The 23,596-nt window shown below is 42.6% G+C and overlaps 1 protein-coding gene across 3 annotated transcripts in view; it reads left to right on the top strand.

The window, feature by feature from the left end:
* Positions 1–23,596, top strand: part of RNF130 (ring finger protein 130) — a 133,698-nt gene that overhangs the window by 59,216 nt on the left and 50,886 nt on the right. For all 3 annotated transcript variants that reach the window (XM_045069343.1, XM_045069344.1, XM_045069342.1), the window contains exon 4: positions 22,229–22,300. In XM_045069343.1, the coding sequence (XP_044925278.1) occupies positions 22,229–22,300 (72 nt within the window). The remainder of the gene's footprint in view (positions 1–22,228; positions 22,301–23,596) is intronic.

Below are 23,596 nucleotides of genomic sequence, written 5' to 3'. Positions count from 1 at the left end.
TTTTTTTAAGATTTTATTTATTCATCTAACAGAGATCACAAGTAGGCAGAGAGGCAGGCAGAGAGGAGGAAGCAGGCTCCCCAGCGAGCAGAGAGCCCGATACGGAGCTTGATCCCAGGACCCTGGGATCATGACCGCAGCCGAAGGCAGAGGCTTAACCCACTGAGCCACCCAGGTGCCCCGGCATTGACATTTTTGAGGAGTCCAACCCATTTGTTTTGTCTTTGAGTTTGCCTGATACCTGTGTTCCTGGATCATCAGATCCAGGTTATGTGCATTTTTTAAGGAACACCAGTCCTTTACATTTGTTAAACTTTTTATTTTGAGGTAACTATAGATTCACCTGCATTTGTAAGAAATGATACAGGGAGTTCCCAGGTACCCTCGTGCATTCCCCCACACCTGGGGTAAAATCTTGCATAACTATAGTAACTAGTTCAACCAGGATCCTTACATGGATACCATCCACTGAGCTGACTCCAATTTCTCCAGTCCAGCCTGTACTCGTGTGTATGTGTCTCTCTACACCACTACCACCACGGTCAAGGCATAGAACGGTCCCCCACCAGGATCCCTTATGCTGTTGTTCTTCCTTCCCAGGCCCCCTATCTTCCCCCCGCCCAGCCCCTGACATCACTGACCTGTCCACCGCTCTGTGATTCCGTCATTTCAAGAATGCTGTCTAAATGGAATCCTCCAATCCTTCCCCTTTAGAGTTTGGGTGTCTTCACCTACCATGACTCCTTGAGAGCCTTCCAAGTAGTTGTGTGTGTCGGTAGCTTACTCGTTTTTGTTGGTGAGTAGAATTCTGTCACTTTGGCATACCACAGTGTAGTGAATCAGATTGTTTCAAGGTTTGGGCTATTTTAGAGTGGCTGTGAACATTTGTGACAGATTTTGTGTTAACATTAGTTTGCATTTGCCTTGGATAAATGTTCAAGAGTGAAGTATCTGGGTTATTCTGGTAAGCACATCCATAATTCTGTAAGAAACTGCCATACCCTTTCTCCAGGTGACCACAGTGTCACACGTTCGCACTAGGTATGGATCCCTGACCTGGTTTCCCTGACTCCTGGATGGCATGTGTGTTGTTGTCACTGTTTTGTATTTTAGGTGTGTAGTCCCCTCTCCCCTGTGGTTTTCATTTGCATTCCTCTCGTGGCAGCTGATGTGGAACATCTTTTCATGTGTTATTTGCCACCTGTGTGTCCTCTTCGGTGAAATGTCTGTTTATGGCTTTTGCCCATTTCCTACCTGGGTTGTTGGGGTTTTTTTTTTTTTTACCATTGATTTTTGAGAGTTGCTGCATTCCATATACAAGCCTTTGTCAGAATTGTGGTCTGCAGATATGTCCTTACAACCTCTTAACAGGTCTTTTTTTTTTTTTAAGATTTTCATTTATTTTTATTTTTATTTATTTTATTTATTTTTTATTTATTTGACAAATTACAAGTAGGCAAAGAGGCAGGCAGAGAGAGGAAGGGAAGCAGGCTCCCTGCTGAGAAGAGAGATCCCAGAACCCTGGGATCATGACCTGAGCCAAAGGCAGAGGCTTCAACCCACTGAGCCAGCCAGGCATCTCTTAACAGGTCTCTTGAAGAGGAAACATCTTTAATTTTGATGAGGTTTAATTTATCAGTTTTGCTGATGCTGCAAGTCTAAAAACTATTTTGCCTAGTCCTAGATTCCGGAGAGCTTCTCTTTTTTTCCTTGAAGTTTTATAGGTCTACCTTTTACATTGAAGTCCTTGATCCATTTTGAATTAATTTTGTATAAAGAGATATGGGTTAAGATTTTGTTTTGTTTTGGGTTTTTGTTTATTTGTTTGTTTTTCCTCATTTTTTATCTGATATTACAACTTTGTCAAAACTCAGTTGGGCAGATTTATATGGATCTGTGTCTGGGTTTCTGGTTCTATTCCACTGAACTATGTGTTTATCCCTCTGCCCATCCCACACTGTCTTGATCACTCTAGCCTCAATATTGGGTAGAGTGATTCCTCCCACTTTATTCTTATTTTTCAAGGCTATTCTAGGTCCTAGAGTCTTTCCGTATAAATTTTAGAATAAGCTTGTCTGTGTCTCTACAAAAAAAAAGAAAAGGGAACAAAAACACAGAACCTTCCTGGAATTTCTATATGAACATATTAAACAATCAATTGGGGGAGAACTGATATATTTACTATGCTGAATCTTCCGGTCCATGAACATGTAATGTTTTTCCACTTATTCAGGTCCTTTTTATTCCTTTCATCAGCATTTTGTGGTTTTTAGCATAGATCCTGTACATGTTTTAAGTTTATACCTAAGTATATCATTTTGTTTGGAGTAACAATAAACAATAATATAATGGTAAATGGACTGCCGATGTGTTTTTAACTTCTTCAAGTTCCATATATTCGTTGTTAGAAGATCAGAACGTGATCCAGTTGTGTGTGTTGACTTTTTACTCTACTCTACAGTCTTGGTAAACTCACTGTAGGTTGCTTGGGATATCTGCAAATAGGGATTGTTTTACTTCTTCCTTTCTGGTCTCTCTTGCCCTTGTTTTTGCTTTGTTTGTTTGTTTTGCCTTAATTACAGTGGCTACAGTCTTCAGTGCTATGTTGAATAACAGTGTTTGCGAGAATGGGGGCATCCTTGCCTGTACCCTGACTGAAAGGATTCAGTCTTTCACCGCTAAGTATGTTTTAGTTCTCAGGTTTTGTAGATGTTTATTACCAACTTCACAAAGCTCCTCTGTGTTTCTAGTTAGCTGAGTGCTTTAATCACAACTAGTTCAGTTTTGTCACACTTTTTTGTGTCAGTTGATGTGGTCATGATTTTTTTGTTGTTTTTTTCTTCATCCTGTTGACGTGGTAGGTTGCATTCATTGATTTTTTTTCCCCAAGTTTATATACAGTTTTATTATCTATAAGGGATACAAATCAGTGGGGAAAGAAATAACAGTTCTGGGAAAATAAGTTTTCTGTTTAGGCATTTATTGATTTTCTAATGTGTGTAATAAATCCCACTTCATTGTGGTATATAATTTTTTATGCATTGCTGAGTTCAGCTGCTTTATTTTGTTGAGGATCTTTGTGTCTAAGTTTGTGAGAGATACCAGGCTATAGTTTTTTTTTGGGGGGGGGTGTAAAATTATAATTTCTTTAATGATTAAAAGAGTGTTCAGTTTGTCTATATCATCTTTATTGAATTTTGGTAATTTGTGGTTTTTTGAGGAATTGACCCATGTTTTAGATGTCATATCTATGAACATAAAGTTGTTTTAATGGCTACAGTGTCCGTGGTGATACTCCCTCTGTGTCTGATCCGAAGGATTTTTATCTTCTCTTTTTATTTTTAGTCTTGCTAGAAACTTCTCAATTTTTCAAAGAACCAGCTTTTTTAAAAATTTAATTTCATTTTTAAAGATAGCAACTTAGATTTATTTATTTGAAAACTTTCATCTTTCTAACATAAGCATTTAGTGTTATAAACTTCTTGGGACTTTAACTGTGTCCTATGTACTTTGGTAGTCCTATATTTCCACTTTTGTTCAGTTTTATGTAATTTTTTCTTTTGAGACTTCTTCTTTGACCCCTGTGTTGTTCACTTTCCAGTAGTTATGAGATTCTGCAGTAATCTTAGCGTTGCTGATTTCTATTTTGGTTCCATTATTATCAGAGAAATACTCTGTATGATTTCAGTTCTTTTAGGTGTGTTGAGATTTGTTTTATTAGCTAGCATATAGTCTGTCCTGGTGAATATTCTTTCTTTTCTTTTTTTTTAAGATTTTATTTATTTATTTGACAGACAGAGATCACAAGTAGGCAGAGAAGCAGAGAGGAGGAAGCAGGCTCCCTGCTGAGCAGAGAGCCCGATGTGGGGCTCGATCCCAGAACCCTGGGATCATGACCTGAGCTGAAGGCGGAGGCTTTAATCCATTGAGCCACCCAGGCGCCCCCCTAGTGAATATTCTGTGGGTGGTTGGGGAAAAAATGTGTTTTCAGCTGTTGGGTGGAGTATTCCATGGATGTCAATTAGATCAGTGCACAGAGCTTGCTTTTGCGAGGAGACGGGGTGGAATGATCACCTTCCCCCTGGGCCCCACTAAAACCATCATGGAAAGAGGGATGTAGTTTTTCCGTAGGCATTTGGCTAGAGTGGGACAGGTGCAGGCATTCCACCCTGCGTTCCTCCAGTCTGGAGGTCCCTGAGAAGCCTGCCTTGTTTTTCCACTTTTCAGAAGACCTGGGGGGGGGGGGGGAGCAGGAGGGGCTCCTGCATTGTCAGAAATGACAGTCTCCAAAGCATCTCACACTCTTGGACGCAGATATGGGTGATGAAGGCGATAAAGGAATATTAGGTGAAAGTGTTAACTGATCTAAAATATGCCTGTCCTAGAAAAGATTATTAGACATAACGTGTGAAATCACATTTACATCCTTCAAGTAGAAGACACCCGTTTTATGAGGTTTTTGCTAAACGAATAGATGTGAAAACCAGTTTTGATGAAATGCGGACTAGAGTCACCCCAGCACTAACAAAATGACAGCCTTTGTTTATTTATCACAGAAGTCCTATCTGATGAGGCTGGAGGAGAATAGACATCAGCCCAAGTTTTCGAGTTTCTTGAGGGACAGTAGCATAGCCCCAGAGTGGTTTTTAACAGCCCACTTTCTTTGGTGAGGTAGCTTACATTTTTAAATTTAAATACTTCACCAATAGAACACGTGATTCTTAAAAATAAATAGTGCCACAAGGCTTGGTTCATCACCCAGTCTTTTCCTAATTCCTGTTTCCCAGAGACTGAGTGACCTCTCAACTTTTATCTCTTCCTTCTGTTACTAACTCCATACTGACATGGAGCAGGCTATATTGCATTTTTTTTTTTTTAAATAAAGACATGTGTTAAACATGTTGCCCTTATGGAACACCATGAGTGAAATAGTCGAGCGTTGCTCTTAACTGGTGTCCTGGCCGGGAAGACCCATGCTTTGGGGGGAATGTAGCGCATCCCCCATGACTTCTGGGGAAGAACGCACGGGGCCCCAGGAGCTCGGGGTTTGACGGCTTGGGCCCGTGCGAATGTGCGCATGCGTGTGTATGGAAGGCGGCAGCGGCCCCGCCATATGGCGGGGGGGGCTCCCGCCTCCTGCCTCCTCGCTGCGCTCCTTCCAGAGCCTTCTCCAGAAGCCGCCAGAGCGGAAAGTGAGGGTCTGACCTTTTTCCCTCCTTCCGTTTTTTTCCGAAGGTGGAGGAACGCTTGATGAAATTTTTATGTGGCGTAAAAAGCCTAGCTTATTAAATTTTCATAAGAAGGTGGCAGCCGCTCCCCTGGCTGAAACCTTTGGCTATTTTAAACCAGAAGTACTGGCAGGAGAAACCTATGAGTTTCAGGAGAGGTTCCGTTTTCCCCATAAGCGGTCCTCCTGAATCCTTCGGCAGGCAACGCTGGGCGCAGGAGCGCTGCGAGAGAGGACGCGCATGGCAAGGAGCTCGGGTCCCGGTGCAGGGTCCGCAGGGTAGCCTTCTTGCGCGCTTGCGCGCGACACCAGCCGCACGCGGAGGCTCACGGGTGCTGACGGTCTGTGGCTGCTCTTCCCGCAAGCGCAAGCGAGCGCCTGGACACCAGGGGTGTGGGCGGGGGAGGGGCGGGAGGGCGCCCGGGGAAAGGTGGTCCCTCCCAAGGGCAGGTGGGCGGGCGTGTGTTCACCATGTGTGCGTCCGAAGGGAGCCTCTTGTGGAACTTTCCCAACTAATGATTCCTCTTGCCCCTGTGACCCTCAAGCAGTCAGGTTTCATTGCCAAAACAGCAGTAGCCTTTTCTGTTACTGTTGAGGAAGAAGAGGGCAGATGTAGAGACGGGCCACGAGCCAACTCTGAGTTTATGGTGTGTCTTTTTATGAAAACTCCCCGTGAAAATGCAGTTTCTAAGGTATGTAACACTTGTTGGGGCGCCTGGGCGGCTCAGTTGTTAAGCGTCTGCCTTCAGCCGAGGTCATGATCCCAGCGTCCTGAGGTCGAGCCCGGCATCGGGTTCTCTGCTCGGTGAGGAGCCTACTCCCTCTCCCTCTGCTGCTCCCCCTGCTTGTGCTCTCACTCTCTCTGGCAAAAATAAATAAATAAATAAAAATCTTAAAAAAAAAAAGTATTAAAGCTCCTTGCCAAAATATGTATACGTTATTCTTAGACTTTATAAATATGTCGAGGTTACTGAAATAAAGCAGGCTTTTATTGCCCATTCTCCTTCTGAAACGTCACTGGTAGGAGAGCACACTTGCCATGTGAGTGTGAGGAAGAATAGGAATGTCTTTCAGAGGAGGACTAATACTTGCCTCATACATGTGCCTCTTTGAAATATGATGGGCTCCGTGTCTTCCTTCCAGACTGTCGGGAGGAAGTATTGTCCATATTGTCAAGACTTTTCCCCTAGAGGGACGCCTGGGTGGCCCTGTGGGTTCAGTGTCTGCCTTCAGCTCAGGGTCCTGGGATCCAGTGCTGCATGGGGCTCCCTGCTCAGTGGGGAGCCTGCTTCTCCCTCTGCCTGCGCCCCCAGCTTGTGCTTGCTTGCTCTCTGACAAATAAATAAATATATAAAATCTTTTTTAAAAAAGAAAAAGATTTTTTCCCTAGGAAAAGATTATGTAGTTGAAAGAGACAGACTTGTCATTGTCGGATTGCACATTGAGTTTTGCCTATTATGTTTATCAGGGATTAACGATTCCAGAAAACCTGAGAAAAGAAAATAAGTATCTGAGCTGAATATGTACATATTACTTTATCATTTTTCTTATGTACCCCGGATAGTGTTACCTTCTTTTTCATGTTCTGCTAGTATATGATCAGTTTACATAAATACCACCATGCATATGGGAAGTACCTGGCTTCTAAAAGTTATACATACATCAGGAGTTTAGGATTTTTTTTCTAACACAGAATATGCTGTTGAAATGAAGGTGTTTCTGAGACATTCTTTTCTGCCTCTTCAAGGTTTAGCGTGCAGCCTGGCACATCACACTGACTCAGTAAATGCTTCCGTGGATCAAAGCTTGAGCTTACATTTTATGAGGAAGGCAGACAGATGTAATCAAAATACTGTGTGGTGTGCATTACTCTTCCAGGGGCAGAGTGATATTACCCAGGGTGAGTCAGGGACTTCACAGCAGAGGTGGTGACACTTGAGCTGAATTTTAAAGGATGGATAACCATTCATCCAACAGGGACTAGGAGGAAAGTCAGGCAAAGGGATCATTTTCCACAGAACTGTGGAGGGATGAAGGGAGTGACAGGAATCAGGAATCATGGGGAGGAAACCAGAGCCTGCGAGCTGTCCTGGGCACGCATATGTTGACGCAAGAAGGTGAAGGGCTTGAGTCGCACGCCGAAGCATTGAGACTTTATTCTCTAAGCAGGAAGGAGCTGTGAAATGATGGCTTTTAGCACTGGAGTGATAGGAGATATTTTCCTGAGGGTGAGACTTGGGGGAAGGAACTCTTAGGGAAATACTGAAGAGCCAAGGAAAGTCATATTAACAGAACAAGGTCATGTGGAGGGCTGGGTCAGGGCACGTGGTACTTTGGAAAGGCATCGGAGTTACTTCTTTTAGATAAATGGGACAAGTCATCGTTGTGATGAGAGAGTGGATGGCAGGTGCAGACGAGAAGGAGGTCTCAGGGAAAATCACCTTCCCACCACCTGGATTTCACCAGTGTTTGGAAGAGAACCCTGCTTCGTGTCTGTGGGAGAGCTTGGGTGACCGAAAAGAGGAACCTGAGCTAAGCTACATTACAGTGACCTGTCTTCAACATGCTGTGAACCAGCTGGCTTTGAGCAAATTATTCCTGTTCAGTGAAGCCAGAGTTGTTTTCTACCAGTTTAAAACCTGGGTACCCCGCGTCCATGTCTAGAACTATGTCCACATTGGCACTATCCATGCCTTTAACAGAGTGAAGTAAGGTCAGGTGGCCCCTGGCAATTAGAATCCCTTTGTATTTTATAATACAGAAAGTCTCTGCAGAGTTTAGATTGGAGGAGGGAGGCTCTGGTCCCAGCACTTTTATTCACTTGGCGCACATCTCCTAACCTGTCTGATTTGGGTTTTCTTCTTCGCAGAGTGATGCGTCCCTGTGGTTTTGCTCCATTCTAATGCTCTGTGGGTCCCACAGTGGAGACTTGGGTAATTTTACTACGTAGTGAATGGAGCACAGTCAGAAGTACAAAGAATATGAGTGAGTGCATGGAGTGTTAGGGGAAAGGCTTTGGAAACCAGGGTCAGTAGAGTATATGTAGTTCTGTGAGTCTCAAACTTCAGTATGCAGAGGAATCATGTGGAGACCCCCCCCCCTTTATTTTTTGGTGGGGGGCACTTTAAAAGTGCAAATTCCCAAGACATTTACTCCTCCTAACTAATTCAGGAAGTCTAGATAGGACCTGCTTACCAGCTTTGGATTTGGGCAATTTACTTAATCTTTCTGTGCCTCAATTTCCTTTTCTGTAAAATGTGTACAATGTGGTTCTTTCTTATAAAATGACTATGAGGATTACACAAGTCAGTCCTGAGAAAGATATAGAACAGTACCTTGCACATGGTGTGTATTAAATACATCTTAGTTACTCCAAATATCATTATTTCATGTTATTATTAAGCCCCATGGGCCACACCTTGAAGAACAGTGACTTAAGGGCTTGGTCGTCAGATATAGATAAGGGACTTATTAAAAAATGATCCTCACAAAGCGAATTTGTGCTTCATCTTAGATTTTGGGAGTCAGCAGAACACAAATAGTATTAAGAGCAAGAGGGGAAAAAGCAGAGGCTTTTAGACTGATTCAAGTAAAAGACCAGAACCGTGGCTGGCTGAGGTGTACGTGTGACAGAGTGATTGGGAACATTGGGGACAGGGTCGGCAAGAAACAGTAACACAGAAGCCAAGTCTAGTGAAAGATACTACAATGAAGATATGTGATACTTGTATCAAATACAGAGGAAAGATGAATTTTTTCCCTTTTGCCACAGAAGATGTTGGAAGTTCAGAAGTATAAGGGGGAATGGATCCAGATATTTGCGAGCATTGTCTAATGTGATACCCTGTGTGCATTGGTAGCAGCTTGCTGATGTTGAGCCCCTCTCCTCCCAGCATCCACTCTTCTCTTTCTGAAACACCCTCACGTGGTGCCACTCCCACAGAGCCAGGCACCTAACTAGGGAGCTGACACTCTTGGCTCCCCACTGTTGTCATGCCCCCGCGGCTGTTCGCCATTAGGTTCTGCCCATTTTACCCCCTAAATCTCCCTGGATTTTTGCCCTCTCCCCTTTCCCTGCCCCCACGTGCCTGATTTGGGCCCTGAGTCACCGAAGCCCTCAACCCTACTAGGTCTTCACTGCCCGCATGCTTCCCTGTGTCCACATAGCATTTTCTCAGGAGTCCAGGCCTCAATTCTCCAAAACTCCCATTTCATCAGGGATCTCCGGCTTACAATTCTTTCGCAGAATCCTGAGCTGAACAAGATGGGAGCAGTAGGGGTTTTTTGGTTTGTTTATGTTTTAAATTTCCCTAACTGCCTTTAAAACAATAAACACAGAGATCAGATAGGATAACAAAAGGAAAAGTCCTCAGACATCTTTGATGACACCAGGCCACAGGGTGCCCCAAGAACTCCAAAGCAATGATCAGGCCAGGCTGCCAACAGCCGCAGGGTCCAAAGAAGGCAGCCAAGGGAAGAAAGGGGGTGGTTCTGGTGGCCCTAAGAGTCAGAAAGCAGAAAGAGAGGTCAGAAGCCTCTGCAGAGAGATCCACAGGCTCTGATCCAGGAGCTGTTCTGGAGCAGTGGGGAGCACAGTAGGTGGTGGGCATTCAGCAGCCTGCACCTGCACACACACAAGCCTGGAAACCCACATCGTCCCCCACAGGTAAGTTGGAAGACATTCCCCCTGCAGTGAGGCCGAAGCAGAGCTGCCCTCTTTAATGTCCTGCTGCAGGTACTGACCCGGGCAATTCAGTAAGAGCAGGCAGCAAGATGCATAAGGCTTGGAGAAGTATCTCGATTTTCAGTTGAAAGGAGCATCAATCTGAAAATCCCAAAAAGGTCAATGGAACCATACAAAGCAGGGAAGATGACTTAATAAAGCAACAGGATATAGAATTAACATATTGAGGGGCATGTGTGGCTCAGGTGGCTAAGCGTCTGCCTTCGGCTCAGGTCGTGATCTCAGGGTCATGGGACCAAGCCCCACATCAGGCTCCCAGCTCTGTAGGGAGCCTGCTTCCCCCTCTCCCTCTGCTGCTCCCCCTGCTTGTGCTCTCACTCTCTGTCAAATAAATAAAATCTTTCTTAAAAAATTAACATACAGAAGAAAATCAATAGATATAATGGGATGGAAGGCAACATTTACAACTGAATGAGTGGGTGGCTCAATCTTTCTATGAACTTCTCAAACACTGTGTAAAACCTACATGAGGAAAACTACAAAACGCTCCTGACATACCTTGTTCCTGTTGAATATAAACATTCAGTATAATGAAGATGTTAGTTCTCCTGAAGTTTATTCATAAATTTAACTCAATCCAAATACAATAAAATACAAATACAATAAAATACAACTCAATACAAATGCAATAAAATTGCCTTCATTTTTCTGAGGGTTAGATAAGGTAATTACAAAAATCATATGGAAGAAGAGAGTAATTTAAAAAAAAAAAAAAAAACTTAAAAATTTGAGGAGCAGGGCACCTGGGTGGTTCAATGGGTTAAAAGCCTCTGCTTTTAGCTCAGGTCATGATCCCAGGGTCCTGGGATCAAGACCCACATTGGGCTCTCTGATCAGCAGGGAGCCTGCTTCCCAACCCCAACCCCTTTCTCTCTCTGCCTGCTTCTCTGCCTACTTGTGATCTTTGTCTGTCAAATAAATAAGTAAAATCTTAAAAAAAAAAATTGAGGAGTAGTGATGGGTGGCTGGCCACACGAAGTTTAATAATACATAATAAAGCCTCTTGTTTAAAAGAATGTTAAAAGTTAGCCCATGGGTAAGCAGACCCATAGAACAAAAATGCAAAATCCAAAAATAAACTACTGCATGTAGAAATTTAAGTACAGTATATAATAAAAAACATCATCTCAAATCAGTGGAGAAAGAGGAACTTTTTAATAAGTGGTTGTGGGACAACTGAAAAAAAGACAAAATTAGAACTATTCCTTACATTGCACAACAGGATAAATTTCAGATGAATCAGAGATCTATTTATAAACAGTTAAACTACAAATATTAGAAGAAAACATGGACTAAATTTTCCTTTATGACAGAGAACTTGGAAAACTTTGAATTATGGCTCAAAATAGAGTAGAATAAAAAATGACTGATAATTTGACTCCATATTTTAATTTTTTAAAGGAAAACCAAACACAAATGAATGACAAACTAGAAAAAGATATTTACAATACTTACGATGTTTACTTATATTACACACAAAGGGCTAGTATCCTTGAGTATAAAGAAGACTAAAAACCTGATAGGGAAAAATAGGCCAAAAAATTAAAAAAGATAGCTCACTTAGAAAAATGCCAAGTGGTACTTAAAATAGTAAAAGATGTTCAACCACACTGATAAGTTAAATGTGACTTTAAAACTATACTCGGAAAAAATATATATATACTGAGATCCCATTTCTTACTGATCAAAAAGGAAAATTCTAAAGTTTGACAGCATTCCCTCATGACCAAGTGATGGGAAAACAAGAATTCTCATACACCGATGAAAAGAATGCAGAATGGGGTGAAAAGAATCCAGTTCGTGGGGTGGGGGAGTGACTGGAATCTGTCACAGCTAGCAAAAGCTCATATGTGCTTATCCCTTAGTAACCTTGCCTATAGCATCATAGCCTTAAAAAGTGAAAAAGGACATATATATACAGTACTGTTCATCTTGATATTCTTTATAATGTAAAGACTTGAACCACCCAAACATCAATCAATAGGAGTCTGCTGGAGTAAACTAGCACTCTCCACCATGAAAGACTCCGAATGCAATGGAGCTGTAGAACAGGACAGTCTAAAGATCTCTGTCTGCTGTCTGCAGAGTTTTGTTTTGTTTTTAAGATTTACTTATTTTTTAATAATAAATATTTGTTTAATATTTATTGATTTGAAAGAGTGAGCAAGTGTGTGAGCTGGAGGGAGAGGGAACAGGAGAGAAAATGTGAAGCCGACTCTACACTGAGCCGACATGGGGCTCCATCTCACAGCGGTGAGCTCATGACCTGCTGAAAGAGTAGCAACCAGCGAAGTCCCAGGCACCCTTGTACAGAACAGTTTTATGTACTAGTTTATTGTAAGAAAGAAGGGGACTGTGAAAATACACCCATGTAGGGGCGCCTGGGTGGCTCAGTGGGTTAAAGCCTCTGCCTTCGGCTCAGGTCATGATCCCAGAGTCCTGGGATCGAGCCCCACATCGGGCTCTCTGCTCGGTGGGGAGCCTGCTTCCTCCTCTCTCTCTCTGCCTGCCTCTCAGCCTACTTGTGATCTCTGTCTGTCAAATAAATAAATAAAATCTTTAAAAAAAAAAAAATAGGGCGCCTGGGTGGCTCAGTGGGTTAAGCCGCTGCCTTCGGCTCAGGTCATGATCTCGGTCCTAGGATCGAGTCCCGCATCGGGCTCTCTGCTCAGCAGGGAGCCTGCTTCCTCCTCTCTCTCTCTCTGCCTGCCTCTCTGCCTTCTTGTAATCTCTCTGTGTCAAATAAATAAATAAATCTTAAAAAAAAAAAAAATACACCCATGTAAATGGAGGTATATAGCACGAGTGAATGCACACACTACAGGTGCAAATTTCCAGAAGGCAACAGTATAAGGATAGAGCAGAATTCTCTTAAAAAAGAGTTCTTGCTTGAGCGGAAAGAAAACAGGGTGAAGAAACTAGGGATGAAAGTGAGACTTCATTGTACCTGGTTTTACAGTTTTGACTCTGGAACTGTGTGACTGTTGAGATAATTTAAAGAAGAAGAAGAAGGAATCATCAAAATTGAAAATAAATGGAAATAAATGAACCTAAATATATTTCAAGATGGTGGCATACACACACGGAGGAAGGAATTATTTTAGGGCACCTTTTTTGGACAATACATTTCTACCAGGATATAGTCTAAGGATTAAAAAATAAAAATTAAAAATTCAGCTGCATTGAATTATCTTACTGTTAGTGGTATTGTTATTTGAAACTATTGTATGTGTATTGCAAGGTAAAGCAAATAAGTAATTGTGGTAATGATCAGAGAAACCAAGTTTTTCCCTATAAGAAAAATATTTAAAAGTTAAAGACATTAAGTGGTAACATTGTGATCTAATTTTTGAATTGGAAATAGTGTGAAATCCTGGTTTCTTTTCCTTTTTCTAAAAGAATACAGAGCTCCTCTATCCATGGTAATGACGACCCAGTAACAAGGAACACCCCTGTTTGTGGAATAATTCCAGCTACTAAATGCAGAAGGAAAGGCAAAATTACCATTTTAGATCCTTAATAAAATAATGAATCTCTATCCCAACTCAAGGTCGTGTGTTCAGCCCCAGGTTGGGCTCCACAATGGGTATAGAGCCTATTTTAAAAAAATAAAATGGGGGCGCCTGGGTGGCTCAGTGGGTTAAGCCGCTGCCTTCGGCTCAGGTCATGATCTCAGGGTCCTGGGATCGAGTCCCGCATCGAGCTCTCTGCTCTGCAGGGAGCCTGCTTCCTCCTCTCCCTCTCTCTGCCTGTCTGCCTGCTTATGATCTCTGTCTGTCAAATAAATAAATAAAATATTTTTAAAAATGACCCTTAAAAATGATCCATCTTGAGTCTTCTGTACACATTGTATTATTGCATCGTAACCAACTAGTTGGTGAGGGGAAGTTCCTTGTAAAAGAATTCCACCTCATCGATGAATTACAGAACCACCATTTTGTAACCGTTCATGAACTGCCAGCCTTAGGCAGTGATCATCAGTTGATGCTAAGATCAGCTGGAGGATGTAGGGAACTGGATAGTGGATGGATGGATGGAGCTGACAAAGCCTGAATCTATTGATTGTCTTCATGTCCATGAGGGCAGGGAAGGTGTCCTGGCGATGGGGGCTGTGAGGAAGCACACAGCACCTTCTAGGACGTACACTCACAAGAGCAGGCGAGCCTAAATCTAACTGCTGTTTTGTAAGAAATAGACCAAGTACAGTGACACCAGGAGGAAACAAGCAGCCAAATTTAGAATATGGGACACTCTGTTAGACAAATAACCCAGTTTTATCATTTTAAAATGGCCTTTTAAAAAAGTATTGTGGAGACTTCTGTTTGGGGCCAAAATAGAATCAGATCATGAACTTGGTTTACCCTCCTGCCTGAAACAGTTAAGAGACAACAGCAGAAACATATGAAATCATATTGTCAAGAAAACAGATGACTACAAGGATTAGGGATGCCTGAGAAATGGCAAACAGAAAAGATGAGCTTCAAGTTTTAAGAGTTTCCTCTCCCAACCGCACCCCCCCGGCCCTGTTCCTGTTCTGCTCAGTCCAGGTCTTGTTTTCCTCAGGAAGGGAGGGCCCTTTCTTTTTGGGGGGATTGTGGTGGGTGTTTCAGATCCTCAGGGGAGTGGGCCGCCCTGAATTATCTGATCTTCCCTCCCTTGTTATATTTTATCTGTAAAGTGGAGCCTGAGAAATGTCCCTGTCCCTGGTTGTATCTCAGAGTCACCTGCCGAGGCTTCTGTTCAGTGAGCAGTCTCTCTCTCAGAAGTGTGGGGAGGTATTTTATGCTGGTTTCTGGGTTCTCTGGCTCTTGGGACTGTCAGAACCCCTTTTCTCTTCCCTTTAGCACAGCTGCCGAGTCTATATCCTTTTAGAATAAAACTACAGTTGGTGGTTTGACCCCGACTACTTGTCATCTAGGGTCTGTGGGAGATCCTTCCACCAACCTTCATTAAAGTTGGTCTGCGCCCTTTCCTCAGGAAATTCAGTAAGATTTAAACATTACCCTGTTCCCACCACCTTGTCCCAGTTAAAGGCCCCTCCACTCAGTATTTTCTTTCTGTCTTTCCACTTTGTGACTCAGGTCAAGGCCACCATGACCCATGTTTGCTGTCTCCAGTAGCCAGGTCTCAGTACTCATAATGCTTGGCCTTGGACATCATATATCCCAACGTGCACTCTCCCAGCCCTGCTCTCCCTTCATCTTCCCCCTGTTGTGAAATGGTGATTTGACTCTCTGAGCTGCACAGCCAAAACAATCTTGAATAAGAACTAAGTTGCAAATCTCACATTGCCTGATTTAGTAACTTACTACAAAGCTACAGTAATCAAAGCAGTATGGTGGGGGCATAAAGACAGACCTGTGGAATAGAGTAGAGAACCCAGCATTGTTCACAGTAGCTGAAACATGGGAGCAACCCAGGTGCCCACCGACAGATACGTGGATAAGCAGAATGTGTGTGCATACAATAGAATATCATTCCCCTTACAAAGGAAGACAGCTCTGCAATACACTACAACACTGGTGAACTTTGAAGGCATTTGCCGAGTGAAATAAACCAGTCACAGAACGACAAATACTGTAGGACTCCACTAACATGAGATTCTTGGTGTAGTCAAAATTATAAAGCCAGAAGGGAGAACGGTTCTTGTTCTCAGGGGACTTCTCAGCCAGTGAGTGTCACTTCTTGATCAGAAATTATTCGATTGGTGAGAAGACCTGGCACCTAAACATTTATGCTCCTGACAAATTAGAAAGCTCCAAAATGATGTGAAATGAAAACTAAGGGGATGCTGCAAGAGATATATCCCTGCAGTTAGAGTCCAAGACCTCTACCCCTTTCTCAGCGATTGAAAGAAGTGGACAAAAAATCAGTGAGCATGTAAAAAAGATTTAAACAGACATCATTGATTAACTTGACCTGACTGACATTTAAAGAACACTCCATCCAGCCTTTTCAAGTGTACTCTGAGCCATAGAACAGGTCTCAGTGGATTTAATGGTATTTGAGTCCTGCAGAATATGTTCTCTGACCACTTGGAATTAAATCAGAAATCAAGGATGCCTGTGTGGCTCAGCTGGTTAAGCATCTGCCTTTGGGTTTGGTCGTGATCCTGGGGTCCTGGAGTCAAGCCCCGTGATGGGCTCCCTGCTTAATGGGGAGTCTGCTTCTCCCTCTGCCTCTGCCCCTGCCCCCCACTCATGCTTTTGTGGGCTCTCTCTTTTTATCTCTCAAATCTTTTTTAAAAAATCAGAAACTAACAACAAAAGTCTTCAGAAAACAAATATTTAGAAACTAACTTTTAAATAAGTCATGGGATAAAGGGAAATAGGAGAATCATTTGAATGGAATGAAAATGAAGACACAGAATATCAAAATTTTCAAGATTCCGCTAAAGCAGTGCCTATATTAGAAAAGGTGAACATTCCGAATACTGTCAATGTATGCCTTAAAGAAACTCGGGAAGAAGAGCAAATTAAATTCAAATTAAACAGAAGAAAAGAAACCATAAAAGATCATAGCAGCAGTCAGTGAACTAGAAAACAAAAACAGTGGTGCTAAGAAATAATCAATAAAATTGATAAGCCTTTGGCCACAATGTTCAGGAAGAAAAGAGAGAAGGCACAAATTAGCAATATCAAAAATGAGAGCAATGACATCACTACAGATTATAGGGATAATAAGTGAATATTTTGAACAGTTCTATGGCAATTAATACAAAATGGACAAACTCCATGAAGAACCCTTATGACCAAAACACATTCAGGAAGAAAAGATAACTAGCTCTGTATCTACCAGGAAAACTGCATTTGCATTTGTAGTGTAAAACTTAGAAAGAACGAACTCCAGGCAGATGGTTTCTGTTGAGTTCTATCAAACATTTAAGGAAGAAATATACAAACTCCAGAAAATTGAAAAGGCAGGAATACCTCCCATTTCTTCCTGAAAAGCCAGCAACATCCTGATACCAGAACTAGACGAAAACATCACAAAACAGAAAACTGTAAACCAGAATCCCTCTTGAACAAAAATGGAAAAATTCTAAAGAAAATTTTAGCAAATAATACCCAACAATATATAAGAAGGCTAATTCATCATGACCAGGTTGTGTTGATCCCAGGAATGCAAGGCTATTTAAACACTAAGAAATTAATGGATATAATTTCCCATACTAACAGACCCCCAAAAAAGAAAAGAAAACCATATTTCTCAGTAGATGGAGAAAAATCCCTTACGAAAATCCAACATTTCTTCCTGACTTTAAAACTTTTTTATAAACTAGGCATAAAAGGTAACTTCTTTAAATTGACAAGAGGCATCAGTGGAAAACTAGCAGCTCTACCATCATATGAAATGGTGAGAGATCAGATGCTTCTTTGTAAGATTAGGAACAATAGAAGGATTTGTGCTTCGATGACTTTCATTTCCACATTGTGCTGCAAGTTCTAACCAGCACAACAAGGAATAAAGAACATAATGAGGGACTCCTGGGTGGCTCAGTTGATTAAGCGTCTGCCTTCTGCTCAGGTCATGATCTCAATCTCAGGGTCCTGGGATCAGGTCCTGCATCTGGCTTCCTACTCATTGGGGAGTCTGCTTCTCCCTCTGCCTGCCACTTCCACTGCTTGTGCTCTTGCTAACTCTCTCTCTCTGAGAAATAAATAAAATATTTTTAAAATAAATAAATAAAGGTGCCCATATCAGAAAGGAATAAGTAGGTGCCTCTGGGTGGCTCATTCGGTTAAGAATCCCACTCTTGATTTTAGCTCATATCATGATCTCAGGGTTGTGAGATCAAGTCCCACGTTGGGCTCCACACTGGGCACAGAGCCTACTTGATATTCTCTCTCCCCCTCACCCACTCTCCCTCCTCTGCTCACTCTCATTTGCTCTCTCTTTAAAAAAAAGAAATGAATAAGTAAAGCAGTTTTCATTCACAAAGAACATTAACATCTATTTAGAAAATTTGGTGGTGTCTATAAAAAGCCTATCAGAACTAATAAATGGGCTTAGCAAGGTTGAGAGATATAATACAAAAATCAATTTTATTTCCATATGAGCACTGGATGAGAATTGAATTTTTTTAAGTACCATTTCCATTAGCATCAAACAAAATAAACAGGAAATTGTTAGAGATCTGACAAAAGATGTGTAAGACCTATACAGTGAAAACTATAAAATATTGGTGAGAGAAATTAAATAAGAACTAATCAGATGGAGAGATATACAGTGTTCAGGGAAGACTCAGTGCTAGTTAGATGTTACTTCTCCCCAAATTGATCTATGCATTTGATCATAATTTGATCAATCCTAATGTAAATCCCAGATAACTTTTTTTGTAGAAATTGACAAGCTTAACCTAAAATTCTTAGGGAACACACTGGATCAAGAACAACCAAAAGGATGTTGGAAAGAAGGGGAAAAAAAAAGTTGGAGGTGTAACACTGATTTCAAATTCGTTTTTACAAAGCACAAGAAATTAATAACTATAAGAAATTAATGAGTGTGATATTTGCTTAGTAATAGATACATGCTACAAAATAGTGTTCATACACAAACCCACACATTTATGGGCAAATGGTTTTTGCCAAATTTACAAGGGCAGTTCAGTGGAGAAAGAGGAGTTTATGATGCTGGAACCATTGTGTATCATATGCCAATAACAAACCTGTGCTCAGGACCTCACAACGATATACAAAATTAACTCAGTATGGATCAGAGGCCTATGTACAAAACCTAAACAATAAACCTTCTAGAAAATAGGGGAAAGGCTTGTAATCTTGGGATAGGCAAAAATTACTTAGATATGATACCAGAGTACAGTCCACAAGTGAAAAATTGATAAACTGACCATCAAAATTAAGAACTTTTGCCACAAAATGAGAGAAAATGTATGCAAAAAGAATGGGATCTAGAATATGTAATATAGGGGCACCTGTGTGGCTCAGTCTGTGAGTGGCTGAGTCTGATTGAGCCTCCAGCACTTGATTTCAGCTCAGGTCGTGCTCTTGGGGTCATGACATTGAGCCCCATGTCAGGCTCCCCACTCAGTAGGGAGTCTGCTTGAGATTCACTCTCACTCCTCTCCCTGTGTTCCTCCCCCACCAAAATAAATAAATAAATCTTTAAAAAATATATGTAGTATACTGTCAAATCAATAATAAGAGAACATACAACTGCATAGAAAAACAGGCAAAAGATTCAGACACTTCACCAGAGAAATATACAGATGGCAAACAAGTACATGAAAAGGTGCTCACCATCGTTAGTCGTTAGGGAAATGCAAACTTGAGCTACAGTGAGATACCACTACATGCCTCTTAGTGATTACAATCAGATGGAAAAGACTGACCACCCAAGTGTTGGTGAGGATGTGGAGGAAGTGGGATTTTCATACACAGCTTGTGGAGATATAAAAATGGCCCACTCACATTGGAAGACACTTTGGTGGTCTCTTAAAAAGTCAAACACACTACCCTATTGCCAGTCTTCCCTACTGTGTAAAGTATTTACCCCAGAGAACAGAAAATGCATGTCCTCACGAAGACTTGTGCAAGTCAGTAAGGTGGTTTTCAGCTTTATTCATTGTAGCCCAAACCTGGCAAACAATACAAAAGTTCCATCAATAGGGTAAAAGATAAATTGCTGTGTATCTGTACAGTGGGATACTACATAGAGTAAAAAAGCAATGAACTGTTGATACTTGCAGTAACATGGATTAATCTTAAGATAATTATGGTGAATGAAAGAAACCATATACAAAATAGTATGTAGTGTATCGTATTTATGTAAAACTCTGAAAAATATAAAGTACAGTAGCAGAAAGTAGGCAGTGGACAGAAGCCATGATGGGAAGAAGGAATTAGGAAGAGGCACAAGGAAATTGGGGAATGATAGATACAGTGTCTTAATGGTAGTCATGGTTTTGAGGGCCATGTCAAAATATCTAATTGTAGGGGCACCCAGGTGGCTCAGTGGGTGAAGCCTCTGCCTTCAGCTCAGGTCATAATCCCAGGGTGTTGGGATCGAGTCCCACATGGCGTTCTCTGCTTGGTGGGAGTCTGCTTCTTCCTCTGCCTGCTGCTATACCTGCTGGTGCTCTCTTTCTCTCTCCCTGTCAAATAAATAAATAAAAGCTTAGAAATATATATCTAATTGTACACTTTCAATATATGCAGTTTAAGTCAATTCTGTTTCCACAGGCTAAAAAGATATATATATGGTAGAGGAGACTCTCACAGACTAAGAGAAAATTGAAGGGAACAGCAACCAAATGCAATGTTTGTACTTTGTACCCTAGGTCAAGCCAACTATGTAAAAAGATATGTTGGGGATGCGCCTGGGTGGCCAATTGGGTGAATGGACAACTCTTGATTCCGGCTCAGGTCATGATCTCAGGATCATGAGATCAGGTTGGGCTCCACTCTCAGCCATGGCAGGGATGAGGAGAGTCTCTCACTCCTTCTACCTCTCCCCTCCCACACCCACATATGTGTGAGCTTGCGTGGTCTCTCTGTCAGATAAATCTTTTTTTTTTAATGGACTTTTTTGGGTGCCCAGGTGGCTCAGTTGGTTAACCAACTGCCTTCAGCTCAGCTCGTGATCCTGGAGTCTCGGGATTATGTCCTGCATCGGGATCCCAGCTCCACGGGAAGTCTGCTTCTCCTTCTGACCTCCCCTCTCAATCTCTCTGTCTCTCAAATAAAAAAATTAAATATTTAAGAAAAAATAAAAATAGACATTTTTAAGAGAGCTGGGGAAATTATAGTATAGTCTGAGCATTTGATAATGTTGATAAATTATTGTTAATTTTGTTAGATGAGACAGTGGCAGCAAATGAAAGCCCCTATCTATAAGACATAGTGACAGTTTTATGTGTGAAATGCTTTGTGATATGCTTTGAAATCCTCTAGCACAGTAAAGAGGAGGGGACAGATGGAAGGATGGAAAATATTGGTAAAACATTGATCATTGAAGCTGGATGATGGGTAGTTACATAGAAGTTCATTATTTTCTTTTGTGTATTTTTAAATTCCCCTAAATGTGTATGTTTCTATGATTTTTTTTTCATCCTCAGGATATAAAATCCAAGGTCTCCCCTTCTCTTAGCCCCCACCATCCCCCCTCAGGCTCAGCGTCTACCTCTTCTCACTGTTCAAGATCTGCTTGTGTGCAGAGTGACCACCTGTCTCAGCATGCCTGTTTGCGCCCACTGTCCCGTGTAATTACTGATAGGGCCCTCTGACTCCCAGAACGTTCTGTTTTGCACAGTCAGGTTTATGCTCATCCTAGCGATATCGAATAATTTCCTTCATAGTCCTGTGCTTCATGCCTATTTCTTTTTCTTAGGTTTCCTTTGTCCAGGAGGCCCCCCTGTCCCCTGTGCTTTTCCTGATCGGATTCCTTCCCACTAGTGTTCCACATCTCTGCTCAGGGCTCCTTTCCTCAAGCCTTCCCTGACATCCCTCCTCTGCCCCGGCCCCCAACCCCCACCATGTTAGGCTGCCCCTCTGCGCCGCATACCACCCAGGCATTCTCTGCTGTGCAGCACTCAGTCACAGTATCTCCTGGTCTGTCCCCCGATTCACCTGGCATTTTGAGATTTGGGAGCACCGTCTTTCCCCCTCTGGGTCCTTGGTATCTAGCAATGTCTGCCCAAATGTGGGATCTATCCAGTCTCTGAGATTCTGTGACTTAACCCTTTCAGACAACTCACCCCTGGGAAGGTAAATGCACCTTGCTAAGCTCACGGAGCATTGTGGTGGTGGAGACAAAAGGAGAACTCGTGACTGCCTCTCTCCTGCCTCGCTGGGCACCATGCTGCACCACCGCGGGGGCATTGGAGACTCGAATTTATCCTTCTGATTGTCCCAGAGCCATGAGGGCCATGCTTGCGGCTCTGACAGGTGCACGAAGTAGATCTCGGTTAACACTGTAGTATTTCAGAGGTTTATTAAACACAGGGATGCAGCAGTGGTTATGACCCTGTTGTTTTTTTCCCACTATATATACTCTTGAACTATTCAAGGTTCATTCAATGTTCAGGATAATTCAGTAATTCAATTCAGAAAGCTGAATCTATGGGAAAATTGCCAGTTTTTCTCTTTTTTTAATTGCTTTGTTAGAATCCTTTCCTGTAACATGACCTAGGGAATGTTATGGGATAACAGAGGCTTTATACATTTAACGACTTTAAAGTGAAGGACGTCATCTAGAGATCTCGCATTAATGTCTGTTTTTCTTTGTAATTGTCATAGCGTCGTCTTGGAGATGCTGCCAAGAAAGCCATCAGCAAATTGACCACCAGAACAGTAAAAAAGGGTGATAAGGTATGGTAGCGAAATAACTTTGACATTATAAAAACAGTAAAGTAGTTTCACCTTCGATTTGGTGGGAAAGAACACACCCTAATCATTTGTGCCTCTCTGGGTATACAATCTAGTGCTTCATTTTAGACTAGCCTCCCTTTGAACTCTTACCCGTAGCATGCCTCATTTGGAGGCCATCCCTAGAGTTTCTGACTCTCCTGGACTTGCAGTGCTCCTCCATTACCGGCTGCACAGGTCTCCTTACCCTAGCCATGGTGTCGCACCGCAGCCAAGGACGCCTTCAGGCAGAGCCCTCATGGGTCAGTTGGTGCCCTCAGTGGCCAGGAGTATACATCCTCTTCCCTGTGCTTCCTTTGTGTTTTAGTCCCTCACCAGTTCACCAGAGAGCTGGAGCCCCACATCTCCCGGGAGTGTCATTCACAAGGTGCTGCCCAGTGGGCCAGAGAGTTGGAAGAAAGTGCCCAGTGTGTCAGGGTTGGGCCCTTGGCGTGGGGAGACCGAGTGAGAAAGCCAGTGACTGAGGCCATGGCTGAGACGGCTCACCAGAGCTACCGGTCGGGCCTCACATCATGTGGAGCCTGCTTCTGCTGCGTGAGGACCAAACAGCAGCTTGGGGTTGGAGCCAGCACGCCATGCATTCGGTTATCTAGAAGGAAAAGTTGTACCTCTACAGGCATAAGCCCAAAGCTGTTTTCTGCAGCGCACTCGGCTCTCACATTGTGATGAACAGCCCTGGGAGGGTAATTTCAGACAATTCTCCATCCTCTGTAGTTTCTCCATTTTCTTGACTTCACCCGTTTTTATTCCCACCCCCTTGACACGGCTCTGGAGGGTGGAGACCTTTTCAGTGAACACTAAGGGAAGAAACAGGTAAAAACATCAGCAGAAAGTAAAAGCAGCATCAGGACAGCAGCTGTCTAATCCCAGAGGGAATAGTCACCCTTTTGGCCTGGTGGCCTTCAGCTGCCACATCAATTGAAATTCCCCAGAGCTGGTCTAAACTACCCATCCTGTGTTGTCCTTCAGGCTAACACCAAATAGTCTTTCCTTATTCACACCAACACCTCTACCAAGTTTGCATCTCCTAGACCTACCCAGAGTTGTCCCACTGAGTTTCAGTCCTGGTGGCTGTGACACAGCAGGCTGTCTCCCCTTTCCTGGCTTACTTTCTGGTAGTGATCCACTTACGACAATTCAGGGGAGTCCCTTCCTGGCATGGGCAAGGAAGGAAGCCAGTTAACCTGGGTGGCCGACCACCCGGCTGAGTCCTCCTGAGTGTCCACAAAGACCCAGGGT

Source organism: Mustela putorius, unplaced genomic scaffold (assembly GCF_011764305.1).
Source record: "Mustela putorius furo isolate JIRA1106 unplaced genomic scaffold, ASM1176430v1.1 tig00003923_pilon_pilon_pilon, whole genome shotgun sequence".
In the NCBI taxonomy this organism is placed as follows: Eukaryota; Metazoa; Chordata; class Mammalia; order Carnivora; family Mustelidae; genus Mustela; species Mustela putorius.
Note: the sequence above shows the minus strand (reverse complement) of the source record. Positions and strands in the feature narration are given on the sequence as shown.